At 34.7% G+C, this 14,642-nt stretch overlaps 1 protein-coding gene across 1 annotated transcript in view; it reads left to right on the top strand.

Moving 5' to 3' along the window:
* Positions 1 to 13,045, top strand: part of PTAR1 (protein prenyltransferase alpha subunit repeat containing 1) — a 49,333-nt gene extending 36,288 nt beyond the window's left edge. The window contains exons 6-7 of the mRNA XM_061132705.1: positions 869 to 1,173; positions 3,530 to 13,045. Coding sequence (XP_060988688.1) covers positions 869 to 1,173; positions 3,530 to 3,872 — 648 coding nt within the window. The 3' untranslated portion in view covers positions 3,873 to 13,045. The remainder of the gene's footprint in view (positions 1 to 868; positions 1,174 to 3,529) is intronic.
* The last annotated feature ends 1,597 nt before the right edge of the window (positions 13,046 to 14,642 follow it).

Here is a 14,642-nt window from a genome sequence, read left to right as displayed (position 1 = left end):
GCTCCTTGAAGAGCAGGTAAAAGAGCCTTTGGCATTGTGTGGTGTGTATGGTTCACTACTGATAAGTACATGTCATTTTTCCTTAACTGGTCTGAAAATCCTCTGACAGGTGTGGTAGGCCCTCAATACACCTTTTTCTGATCAAAACTTATTTGTTTGCTAACCTGACTGAGACACTGCCAAATAATTTATTTTTTCATAAATGCTGCTTTTTAATCTCCATTTGAAATTCTTTAGTTTGCAGATTTAAACAGTTCACTGCTGAATTTTGTCTTACCTATTTAAAAAAGTCTCTTATCATTGGTGATAAGTTTGAGACAAGTAGTGAAAGTCATGAGCACTTGAAAATTCCTGTTAGTCATGCATCATGTTTTTGTACTAAGCCCTTAGAATTAAGTAGTGAACGAAATAGACATGGTTTCTGCCCTGATGACATTTAATAGTGCCAGAGAAATAATTACACTGAGTCTATTGTTGAACACATAGTTAGATACAGTACAGATTCATTAAATGCAAAAAAAAGTTTCCATCAAAGTGACCTCTGAATTTATATTTTCCCTTCAGTATAAGCATTAAATTAAAAATGAATACCCAATGTCTCTCCTCATTTTAGAATCTGGCTGTTCTATGTGTATGCCAATTAGAAAGGTCCTTAAATTCAGTAGTATTAAAAAAATTATTATTTTCTAAAAGAAATGGAACATGAGTATTTATTAAGCAACAACACTGTGTTGGATGTTATGTACAAAATATTGGTAGGAATGGCATTATCAAAACAAGGAATGAATGAAAGAAATTCAAAGCATTAACGGAAAAAAGAAAACCTTTAGCAATTCCTCATTTCACTTCCCTTTTTCCTTCCTACAAGATTCTTCTTGATGAACTGTCTTCTACTAAACACTGGGCATCCATGCATGTTTCAGACCACAGTGGATTTCACTACCGCCAATTTTTATTAAAGTCTTTGATTAGCCGAACTGTGACTGACGGTTCTGTATTGGAGCAAAGTCCTTTGAGAAGTGAGTCAACTGTAGTTCTCCCAAAAGATGAAGAAGCAGTGGCTTCAGCAGAGGAATCAAGGATAAATCTTCCCCATCTTCTAGAAGAAGAAGTTGAATTCAGCACTGATCTTATTGATGCCTACCCAGGACATGAAACCCTTTGGTGTCATAGGTAAGAGAAGGAAGATGTATTTCCTGCATGAAATTCTGTGTGTCCTTATGAGAGTTACAGAAGGTCTTACATCTGACTCGAGCCTCCTTGGGTAAATATGGTAACTTGACTGTGGAACTTTGCCTGAGTGATTCAGAGGAGTTTGTATTACCATAGCCTCTTCACAGTCTTCATCAACATGAGGTTCTTTGCACAGACCTTTGCCAATGGCTCAAGATGGTGGTGTTCATCCTTGACTGTGAACCAGAATAACATATGTTACTTCCAAACTAAAAAACGTTTCTGGACTCCCTATTTGGAGATCCTGATACTTAGCGTTTCTGCGATAGAGTGCTGCCATCTGTCTTTTAAAAAAATAAAAAACCCTAACAGGTAAATTTGATGTACAGTCAGGGTTAAGACCAATGATTAGACCCTGTGAATAGTTAAGCTTTGGCTTCCCAAATGTCTCAGTGGTAATGAATCTGCCTGCCAATGCAGGAGACGTGGGTTTGATCCCTGGGTCTGGAAGATCCCCCTGGAGAAGGAAATGGCAAACCCACTCTAGTATTCCGTCCTGGAGAATTCCATAACAGAGGAGCCTGGCGGGCTACAGTCCATGAGGTCGCAAAGAGTCATACACGTCTGAGCACACACAGATGGTTAAGCTTTACTATTCTTCCCAACCATGATGGCCTGCAGATTAATTTACTTTGAGTATAATCTCTTGACATTTTTTTATTTTTTAAGGTAAAATAAAATATATTTTATTAATATTTGTTTAATTTTACTATTCAGGATTATTATGAAGGTGTGAAAGAGGGTTAGCAACCTCATAACTTGAGTTTTAAGTACCTTTGACAGTACTTGTCATGTTGAAATGAAATCCAAGTATGGAAATCCCCTGATTGGTTTATTTTGGATTATCATTTAGTTGGAGGCATCTCTGGCATTAAATATACAGATTTTACTTCAAGTTACAAGATTATGCTTATAGACAAATGACTTGCCTGTGTTAGGCAAGAGGTAGGCATTTTAAATTGCGTATTTAAATTGTGTATTTTTTTAAGTTAATTGAAATTTGTTCCCTTTTTCCAGACTAAATATATTTGGAAGATATATGAGAAGATGAAAGACAATCTCCCCTCTTTGGCACCTTTATAAATACAAAATTGTCTTTTTCTCTTAAAAACAAGACAGTCTTATTCCACATTTTTAGAAGAGGAGATAGATCTTGACTTGCATGTTTTGGTGTTAGATTTTTGTTGCTGTTTCATATTTAGACACATAATAGCCAGGCTCAGAGAATATTAAAAATTATATTTGTTTTTGGAAGATAGCTAGATTGTTAGAACAGAAACTTTCTTTTTCATAAGATTAATGGGAGTTTGGAATGGGGAGAAGAGACAGTTGGGAAGACCTATATATCATACAGACCAGTTTTCTACTGATTCAGTGCCCTTAAGCTGCTTCTCTGTCCTTTAAGATTTATCTGTAAAATGAGTCTGTTATATGCTCCTTTGTCTGTTCCAGAATAAGCTAGGAAAATGAATAGAATTTTCTTTTAAAGGCTTAGAATTGTTAATATAAATGATGAGATATAACAACCTAAAATCTATGTAGTTTACCTTATTTTGTACAAAGATGTGAACCCCACTTTCTCACAATTTTTGGAAATTAAGCATATGGATCTTCATTTTTAACAAATAACTACAGATTATTCTAAGAGCAGGAAAACTCTCCTTAGAGGAAGAACAGGAACTGTGTGTTTTAACATACTTTTCTCAGAGCCCAGCACATTCTAGCACATGTGGATGTTTAATGAGACTATAGTGCTGGATTAGGGGGAAATTCAGAGGGTTTCTAAAATAGTAAGTCCAATTGCAGCAGTTCTGTTCTTATTAAAGAAACTATTGGATAGAGGCCATAGACTAATCTTCTAGAGGAGCTGTTTAATCCTCTTGTTGCTGAAAATCAGTTGTCTTTTAGGCTGTCAGTGAGGTTAATTTTTGGTTTTGTTTTATATTTTAATTTATAGCAGAGATTGGGCAAAAACCCATTTCTAGTTTCATATTATAGTTACAGAGAGTAACAGCACCAAGTGATTGTCATCATCTCAGTCAATGTTTTTTAAAAAACCTTTGGGGTAGTATTTCAACAAACCAGTAATCTGGACTTGAGAAGCTCTGTCCAAATACCAGAGACTACATCTTAACTATTCTCCTTCCCCCAGATAGCTCTGGGTTACCGAAGGCAGTGAAACTGAATACTGTGTGTTTTGAAATTGTCAACTTACTTTTCTGTTTTTTCTGAAAAGCTTGACTTTGTGATGTGATTTTTCTTTTTCTGTTCTATTCCTCCTCCTCTTCTTTCACAGGCGGCATATTTTCTACCTTCAGCATCACTTAAATGGTAGGTTTCCTCACAGCATGATCCAGTTGCCACCTGCCGACAGTCCTGGGGGAACTTTGAGTGACTTGCACAGTATCCCAGCAGGCCCCCACACATCTCAGGCAATGGAGGTGGATGGACTTAGTGACTTTAGCAAGCAAGGCTATTCCCAGGAAATCAAACGCCTGAAGCGGACTCCAGCTCCAGACTCCCTGGGCCTGGAAATGGAGCACAGGTTCATCGATCAAGTACTGTCCACCTGTCGGAACGTGGAACAAGCCAGGTTTGCCAATGCATACAGAAAATGGCTGGTTACATTGAGTCAATGAAAGAGGTGAATTAGTCCTGCAAAGTTCCCCTTTTTAGTGCAATATCGCTTTTCTTTCTTATTTACATAATTGCATGAACTGTTTGCTACTATTGGCTATCTGTATGTTCTTCATCTTTAGGCTAAAAGTCCCTAGTAAATCTTTCATTTTATTTATTTTGTTAAGAACTGGCATTCCTTTGGCGATAAAATAATTGTGTAGTTCCTTCTTGCTGAACAGTGAGTCTTAACTTTTTTCTTTTTAACTTCTCATCCTGTATATTCCTATCTTTGAGACTTTTCTCATTTGATTCTCCAGATTGGTTCACACACACCTCAGCCCACCTCAGTGCAGTTGCTGTATAGGCTTTTTTTTTTTCTTTTTTGGTAGTCAAAAAGTTATGCTATAGTTTAGCTTAAGAAATACAATTTCAGAATTACTTATCTAATTGCTGTTTTGAGAATCAGATGGCCAGGTGGATGAATTTGTGAAAATACACACCATTTTTCTTTCACTAGCGTGTTATACTCAAGTCATAGGCCAACATAACTGAAGTCAGAAATATTGGAATTTATATGAACAACATAGTTCTAATATAATCCATTTTTAAACTAATTATTTTAAAAAACTAATTTTATGAGTTTATGCAATTGTAGTGGAAACTTACTTTTACCACTAGCTTTGATAAGTTTTTTTACCTCAATTAAAATCAATTTTAAAAAAACCTAGAATGCCATTTTTAGTTATTACTACTTACTTTCCTCCAAATTCACCATGCAATATGGCAGGCTTATGCATAGAAATGTATCCATTAAAAACCTTCCTTTGTAAAGTTTTTAAGTTACTGAGGATACACTGGATAAAGTACAAAATTTTTATGAAGGGATTATTAAGTTTACTGGCAAAAACCAGGGGGAAAGAATAGTTTTGAAGGTTAGTTCTTCAGTCTATTTTAAAAAATAAAACAATTTAGAAACTTTGATACTGAATTTATCAGGGATGAGGTACCAAAGTATCCATCTTATCTTTTCAATAATAAGGGCTGCATTTTTCAGATAGGTGAGACAGATGTGGTAAAAGTACCAGGTAATATCTCATTTATTGATATGAAGCAGTGCTTTGCATTTCTTCTTTCCACACACCTTTCTCTTTATTTTCCCCATCCATGGTTTTTTCCATGTCTATTATATTTCATGGATGTAAACTAAAGATATTCTCCTGTTTCCAGTTAATTCCATACCCCATTAAACACACAAAATATGAATATAAATTGCCCCCTTAAAAGTTACCCTAATGATGCTGTCTGTTATCCTGTGTGTATAAAATGTAGTAGTGGCTGAAACAGTGTGACCACTATGCTTTGCCTGTTTTCCTCTTTTTATCCTAGGCTACCTGTAGGGTAAGAAAGACGTGTAGGGAAAAGCAGACCTCTCCTATCTCACTGTTATGGAGACTCTAGACTTGAGTGAGGAACATTGCCTTAAGGGAAAAGAATAGGTCCTTTTCTTGTGTATCATGATTTTGTTGAGTGGCAAACTATCAAGTGAGACTTAAGAATACCAAAAAGCTTGTCTAGGCTGGTACTTGTAGACAGAAGCTGCTCTTCTCTCCTAGGGCAAAAATTACCCTTTTATAACTTTTTGTAGTATTTAGGTGAGAAAATGATTGGCATTATGAGCATAATTTTATAACCTTTTATTTACAAAGCATATTTTGAATCAAATACCTCAAGGTCTACCTAGACCTCTGGATAAAGCTATTACTTTATGATTTTTAGCAGCTGCAAGGCTTGAGGGCCAAACTACACACAGATGCCATGGAGATCCAGTCAGTTCCACTAATGTATGTTGCTAGATTTTGGCCTCACTGTTACTTTTCTTCCAAGGATCGTTTTAAGTATCCCGACTAATAGGGCTTCCTTATGCTTTGATGTGCGAGTGTGAGAGTGTCAAGACATGAGTATAGACAATCTCCTGTGAAACATCAACTAAATTTTATAATGTTCCACACTTTTTTATGTCTTCCACAAAGTTTCTTGCCATTCTTTGATGTTAACTGTCTTCTTGTGTTGTAAGTCTCTTAACTCACCCCTGCACAAAGCCATGCAGTCCTTTAATATATCTTGGTCTCCTGTCTTCCTAATAGTTTTAAGTACCAAGTAAAAATAGAAATATCCAAAGGATACAGTTTGTATCTGACTCTTGTGTGCTACTTTATTTCTAAAATTTGTAGTTTTCAAGTGTTCATTCACAGAAGAACATAATATTGCCCTGTATAGTTGTGTGCTTTACTTTGAGTGGTTGACATCCAACTCACTAGCTATAGTGTGATAATATCTCTTGGACTGAATGAGCTCATGCAGTGGAAAGGATGTATCTATTTTTAGAGATTCATTAGTCTTCACTTACTTTTCAATAAATATGTCACTGTTAAAGGAAAAGATGATCTAGATTAACACACATTTCATCCAACTTTCACTGGAAGAATTGTAGACCATCCTGGGTCAAGAATACTACTGACAAGTAAAATAAAAGCAATAAGATCTGTAAATATCTTACAGATACAATATCTCTACACTCACTCCTCCCTAATCTTTTTCTTTTTTAAGTGTACCTATTTTGGTAATTGTTCCCAGATTCTGTCTGCCTTGCCTATTGTAAGGACTTATTAAATATTTATTAAATTTATGATTGATTAACTGAAGATGGGAAAATTAATCATGAAGGATGCGTAGAGTGAGTTATGATTGAGAAATTGGTGGAATAGAGCACTGAATTGTCAATGAATGATGTATTCTGCCTTCATGATACTTAGGAGCAGCTATTGCATATAGAATAAGTTAATTTAGATTTTTTTCTTCATTAAACTACTTTGTTTATGCTTGTTAAATCCCAGCCAAGAAATGCAGCTGTATGATATCAATTAACTGTACTTTAATATATTTTAAAAATTCATAGAAGAATGAAGACCATTTTCATTAAGAACACTACTTCCTATTCATTTATGATTTTGGAGGACAGATCTTGCCCATAGAGCCAGAGCCAATTTGGGGTATCTGAGGAAACTGATTTCAAAGATTTGTTGATCTGTATCTATGCATAAGTAGTCATTTTATGCTTCTCCTTTTCCCCTCCACAACTTGAACTTTTTTGATAGTTCTTAAACCTGTGAGTCATTTTTTTTAACATCAGGATTTGATACCTTTTAGTGTCCCCTTTTTCTTTTCTATGTTTTAGCATTTTATTACCTCTGGGCCCAGACTTTGAGTCATATTTCTTATTGAGTGGTACAATTCTAATTTAAATTCAAGGCTTCATTATTTATCAGATTAAATATACAAGATGTCACACAAAGCCACTTAAATCTTCAGATAAGGACTTAGTAACACAAGACATGCCAATAGAAGTTCTTGGATTTTTATGTGGCTTTTTTGTAGGAACGCATATATATTGTGATACACTATCATTTAGATATATTCAGGTCATGTGAATTTATGCTTGTCTAGGTATATACATGTATGTGTGTGTAAAACTTAATGTTTTTGAGAACAAATTGTCAGTCTAGTATTTTTCTCTTAATAGCACAAGATGATATCTGACATGAGGGCTAAATATAAATTAGGAATGCTACCACTTGCTATGCAACAATCTAATTTCTACGTTAGTTCCCCTATATTACAGAAGATGCTAAAGATTTAGTTTATCAAAGGAAGTTAGAAAACACTTTTTTTTTTTTTTGCAAAAAGCTTTTGTAAGCTTAATTATTTTCTTACTAGAAAATTACATTTTAAAACTTTTAAATATTTAAAGTATGCTAGAAAATTTGAACAGCATTGTAACAACTGAACTTTTTGTCTTCTAAATAAATTTCTCAAATAGAGCTATACAGCCCCTAGCACTTTACATGCTGCCAGCCTCCTGTGCTTGGGTATACTCTGTGATGTGCCCCTGTTCACTAGAGAAGTACATGAAAGCGGAGGAAGGCTTAGGCAAGTTCAGTGTTACGAAGGCAGTGAGCAGGGAAAGTCCACCCTGAGAATTCCACTTACTATCACATAGTGTCTTTTAAAAAATAACTGTGCATACTGTGTTTATTTGAGTGCCTTTCTTACTTTTTGCTGAAGCAAGATTATGTTTAATTAACATTTAGGTAAAAATCAAAGGGTGAAAATTTTATTAAACAGTTGATTGATTAGTTATTTTATTTATTCCAACTGCTAGGCATGGTCTAGTGGAATATTTTATCCTTAAGTGAGTTACTGATATGAGCAAGAAGGATGCTTTGGTTTGCATTTCACTAGTTAGCATTTTCAAGCACCCTACCATGAAGAATTAGTTCTTTCTCAGAAACAGCTAACTTTTTCGGGATTGGAGGCATCACGTTTAAGAGGATGGCATATTCATAACTAAAGATCAGCCTGAAACCTGTGCCGCCCATATTTAAAGGGAAGCAGTGGCTCTCTGTCCCAACAGAAATGCCATATGGTTGTCCTAAGTGAATCCTTTGCCTCATTTTAAGGACTTTTAAGAACTCCTTCCGAAATTCAGGCTTATGGATGATAGTTGAGAGGGGAAAAGAAAAAGGAAGTTTAATCTTTTCAAATATTGGAGGAACAGAAGTAAATAATGAGATGAAATTTAAAATGTGGTTTTTTATGTATTTGGGTGTGAAGAGGGGAAGGATCAGAATTCCATATTTCCAGATAGCAAATAACTGTTAATTATAATTTCATTAAAACATATAACTTAAGATTCCAAAGTGCTTTTCAGAGAACTGTTGAATATGTATTCCTAAAGGACAGCAATGGGTCATGTTTATGGTAGAAACAGAAAACTATTGTGTCAGTTGTGGGTCTGGGGGTTAGGGACCTCAGGTTCCCAACTTTGACTTCTGTATTCTCAGGCCATGTTAACACTATAACCAGGCCATGTTAACACTATAAAACCAAACTGTTTACTTAAAAAAAAGAAGAAAAAAATAGTAGTAGCTTACTCTGTTGATGAAATTTTGTGCTTCCAAGCATATCAGCTATATATAGTTTGTGCTTTCTGTGCAATAATATGGCTGACAAAGCTTAACCCTGGCACTTATTAATCTGTTGTTATTCCTCAGGGTGTAGAAAATTTAGTAAATTTAGGACAAAACTTTATATTCAGTGGCAAAAAAAAGGTGAAAATATGCTAATATATTACTAGCTCTTAAAAATTTTAGTATAGATAGTATTTTTTATAAACTACTACCATTGCAGTAGCTCATAGACCCTCAGTGACTGCCTCCTTGTTCATCTCACTGCTTTAGTCCCTATGGCTCTATTATGAATGTTCTCTTACACATGTCTTCTACAGAAGTGACTTTGTATTGTATTATTTTCCATGTTTAGCAGAGGTAGGGATGTTTTAGTTGACCTAAGTCTCAGTTTTTGGAAATCCTGTTGAAAAAATGATTACTGCTGGTTTTCAAACTGATAACTCTTCTGCTTCTTAAAACTTCAGTTTCCCTGAGAGTGTTTTGTGTGGAGGCCTTGTATACATGTTCAGTACACTGCATAATGCCTTGCATCTTGTAGGAACTCAACGGGTCAGAATTGTTAAAGGCTAGAAAGTTAAAACTAGCTTGTTTATCTTATCACTGTCCATATCCTTAGCTTCAGGAGAAATACAGTATTAAGATACATAATCAGGTTCAAACATACAAAGCAATGATATACAGCTGTGTAACATTGTAAGTGAAATTTAGATACTTTTAAGGCTTACATATGTGTGTGTATTCACATATATATATGTATATATATTTAATTGAGGTTTGGAATTTCAACTTATATAGTGGTTTTACAAAGATTTTTATCCAAAGGACTTTTATTTTCGTACTTGCTTGAAGTGCTCCTGTTTAAAAGCAGTTTTCTTTATTACACCAGCCCCCCCCAAGCAAAATTGGAAATCTAACACCAGTGCCCGTTTGCTTGAATGAACCAGATATTGGTGTAAACTATTCATAGTAAATCTTTGGTTGCTTATGAACCATGACATTTTGACTCTTCTTCCATACCTATAGGGAATCAGCCTTAATTTTATGTATGGTGGTCACTTTCCTCAAAGTACTATGCAGCATACTTCAAATGCTTATCTTTATAAAGCGATCAATAATAAATTTGAGATTTTTCAATGTCATAGGGATGAATAGTTTCACACATTCAGATATTGATTCATACAGCAATCTGTTAGAAATGCTAATACTTTATCCTCCTTCACAAATGTCATCTTGCATTTGGAGCAGACTTTTTTTTTTAGTTAAAGAACGAGTATAGGCTGAATGCACTCATAGTAGGTGCTCAGTAAATATTGGTGGATTATTGATCTAACATCAGTGTAACAGCTTTCAGAAAAGAGACTGTTGTCATCTTTTCATTGAAGAGTTTATTTTTATAGTAATATATGTTTGAAACTGGAAATTTTTCTCATTTGACATGAATTAGGCTTATTTAGGTTGGAGTTAGTAACATGTAATAAAAAATTTTAAATTGTTTATGTAGAAATGGTCTGAAGATAGATATGAAAAGTTTAAGTAGTATCTCTGTGTAAGGCACATTGATGAATGTGATTAAATGTCTTAATAGGCTGCTGAACTCTAGAGAGAATTGCTATAGTCTTCTGCAATCAGATTCTCTGTCAGTCTGTCTAGTATTTTCTAGTATCTCTCTCTCTCTGCATGCATGCCCAGTTGTGTCTGACTCTTTGCAACCCCATGGGGCTATAGTCCACCAGGCTTCTCTGTTCATGGGATTTCCCAGGCAAGAATACTGGAGTGGGTTGCCATTTCCTACTCCAGGGGATCTTCCTGACCCAGGGATCAAACCCACGTTTCTTTGTCTCCTGTATTGGCACGCACCACCTGGGAATCTCTGTTTTCTGGTATAAGTTCTGTTTATTTCTCCCTAAGTCTTGGTTACTTTCCAGTGTCTTAAAAGTAGTCATAGCAAAATGAGGGAGAAATTTGTATGAATAACCTAGTAGTTTGAATCTGTTAATTTGTGACTTTCAGAGCATTTTTGACAGAGTTTACCTAATACAAACAGATTTAAACAGTTTAAAAACAAGCATTCCAGCCTGAGATGTGACAAGCGGAATATGCAGCACAGGCAGCGTTAGGCAGTGCCTCCTGATGAGATTGTTGATGCATGACTAACACTGGCTTCTGACTGAGGTGACCACTGTTGGTATTGTATATTGGTATTTGTTGTTCCTAGGATAATAATGGTGTATATATGGAGTATGTACTAGGTTAACTTGTTTTTGAATTGGACAAAATAGAAGATGAGGTATTTATAAATATGCCAAATATTTATACACCCTGCTACAAAGAAACTAAAAAGAAGAAAATGCTAAAAGAGCAGTGATCTTATTTTTTCTTCATAGCTTCTAAAAAAAATTTTTTTTCACCTCAAGTCTCTTGGACACTAGGCAATTGCTTACTTTAACACTGAGGGACTTTAAAGTATAGTTCTCAGACACTATATTCTGCTATTAGATTTCACCAGGTCTGTTAATTTTACATGCTTAAAGATCTTCCAGAAAATGGAGTAGTTAAGTTTCAGTCAGTGTTAAGATTAAATGAACAATGTAGATTATGATTAAATGGGACAAGTTACATGTATGATCTGTGGTGCAAGGTCAGATCCTGGGTATTAAAGATAATTTTGGCTAACTTATTTTACTGAAGATACTAATTGCCTTTACTCTGATTGCGCTGCTGTTTTTCTTAAACTATTTTCCCCCGGTATTACAGCCGGCATTGAATTTCATTTAGCATTTACCATATTCTAGTTGATGTTTTTTAAGGATTAAATATTTTGTGAATTCTTTTTACACTTAAAATGTGTACCTTGCAGAGGGATAAAAATAAGTTTTGTAATAATGTATTTACAGTATGTGCTTATGGTGTTCTGGGAGCTAATACTCCAGAGTGCTTTAAGAGTGATAACTAAATTCTAAGGCTTATATAATGACTATAGATTTTCTGTATCAGCACTGTCCAGTAAAAACAAATGCAAGCCACATAACGTAATTTAAAACTTTAAAGCTAGTAGCCACATTAAAAAAAGAAATACATAAAATTAGCTTTAATAATATATTTTAATTAACCCAATATATTAATAATATTATCTTTTACATGTGTAACCTATATACAGAATTGAGGTGTTTTGCCTTTTTTTCCCATAGAAAGTCCTCAACATTCAGCTTGTATTTTGCACTCATGAGCATCTCAATTCTGACTAGCTACATTTCAAATGCTCAAAAATCCACTTATGGCTGGGGGCTGCTCTATTGGACAAAGCAGATTCATAGAGTACAAAGTATGGCTTTGTTTTAATTTAGAGATGCTGAGGTCAGCATGAAATTATGGTACTTTAAAAATTATTTATTATACTTAGAAGAGAATCGAACAGAATTATTCACTTGTTTTTCTTTTCCTTCGTTTTAAATTTTCTTTAGAAGTTGGCTCAACCTGTTTCATTTTGCCAAGCTTTATTTGAGGAAGTTATTCCATGCCTTGTAAAATACCATAATATACTGATTATAACCACACATTATTAAAAATACATTTTTCAATGTGTTCACTAAATTCTGTCCTGTTTCTTCAAAATAATAGCTTAAATTGCATGTTAATTGTATATCTGTACCTATTTTGTTCTTATCATTATAATACAATAATGTGTATTTAGCAAATAGCCCTAGGATTCTAATCTTCCCATGCAGCTATCCTCCAGTACTTATTGGTACACTTATTAAATTGTAATAAGTTGCAAAAAAGTAGAATGAAACTATTCTTTTTTTTCCATTAGATTTGTTTTTATCATGTGACCATGTACCAAGCCAGCTATAAATTACTATATTTCTGTAGAATATGGAAAATAGCGTTTATGTCTTATCTTTGCTAAATGTTTGCAATTTTAAAGTAAATTTTTCATCTCCTAAAATGAGTGTTAATTATGACTTTATTTTTACTTGTAGTGCTTTAAAATTCAACTTCAGTCACCCAGCTTGTCTTATTTAATTGCTATGATGGTGGTAGTTGGGTGGAGGTGTGAGCTGTTGTCTGTGTGAAACCAATGATCTGATTACATTTGTAAACAGTTTTAAAATATCATTTGTGTCTAGAATATTAAAACAAAAAGACAGAAACAAATGAAATTGTCATAGTTGTCTCTAGACTGCATTAATAATGAGTAGTTGACTTAGCAAAATCATCAATATGACTAGATATACTTCTTCCTATATATTTCAAATAAAGGTATAGAACAGGGAATTACTTGATTATTCCAGTGTTGCATCCCATGTTTTCTTAATCTTGAGTCTCACTTCTATATAAGACAGAGCATTTAGAGTTAGAGCTACTTAAAAGATAAAACATACATAAGCTCCAAAAAGTATTTGATGAAATGGACACTTTTTTTTACTCAGATTTTAAATATTTCAGGGACTTCCTCCATGGTTCAATGGTTAAGGCTCTGTACTCCCACTGCATGAGGCACAGGTTTAATCCCTGATTAAGGAACTAAGATCCCACATGCCACATGTGTGTGACCAAAATATATATATATATATTTGTTTCAAAAAGATGTTTTGTGGGAAAAGGCCTTTGTTACTTTGTCCCATGACTACTAAGGATTATACTTTAAATAATGCACTCCTATTATCTGCATCTGTTTTTGGTTGGAAAAAGGATGTAGATACGTAGATACAGATACAGGCTCGCCTGGTGGCTCAGGCGGTAAAGTGCCTGCCTGCAGTGCAGGAGACTCGGGTTCCATCCCTCGTTGGTAAGAGCTCCTAGAGGAGGGAGTGGCAACCCACTCTGGTGTTCTTGCCTAGAGAATCCCATAGACAGAGGAGCCTGGTGGGCTACAGCCCATGGGGTCACAAAGAGTCAGACATGACCTAGCAACTAAGCGCACACAGCAAGATACAGAATTTACTTTGCATTGGGTCAAGTACCATGAACAATGTTTAGTCCACAGTATTGTTTTTGATCTGATGTCCTAGGGAAGGGCAGTAGTTTACTAAAGACAGTCTTGATTTCAATGAGTAATCAGATTACATAAGAAATCTGACAACAGTTAGTATTACCAAAGCGCTTCACTTAATAGGGTGCTCCTTGAACAATAACAGAGGCAGGATAATACACTAGCCAGTTACAACTTTTAAATACCTTTCATCCTTTGTCTGTATTTGGCAGTATCACTTTCCTCATGCTGGAAGCTCAATTTTTTGCTTTTGGTGGGTTTTTTTTTTTTTCTTTTTAAATTAAATGGCATGGCTTCTATCTTTTCACTCAACTCCAGAATGGCTAGACTGGCATCAACTGTAAGTTATAGTAAGCCTTTTTCTTATAAGAAGTACAATATTATTATATGTGTCCCATGTTACAGCAGAAGTTGAAAATAGATGCAATAATTTTTATATTGTCTTCTCTTTCAAAGAAAGATTTTTAGAATAATCCTGGTTGCTAGGAGGAATTCCCTTAGCACTCCTTAATTATATGAACAGACAGATAATACTTTTGAATTTACACTTTCATTATTGGAGTCCTCTGAATATGTATAAATCCTCTGAAGATATATAAATCTCTTATATTAGATTCCTCATGTACCTCTCACAGTAATTACAAGTGACTGATGCAAGGTCAACTTTCTGTGTAGGGGAGAAATGGGCTGAAGTGGCCCTCCATCATATTTCTGTATTCTAATATTTCTTAAATTGCTAGTGATCTCCCTAGACACACTGTTGAGAGAAT

Source organism: Dama dama, chromosome 29 (assembly GCF_033118175.1).
Source record: "Dama dama isolate Ldn47 chromosome 29, ASM3311817v1, whole genome shotgun sequence".
NCBI classification, from domain to species: Eukaryota; Metazoa; Chordata; class Mammalia; order Artiodactyla; family Cervidae; genus Dama; species Dama dama.
The sequence above is the reverse complement of the archived record's forward strand: the minus strand, read 5'-3'. Positions and strand labels throughout refer to the sequence as shown.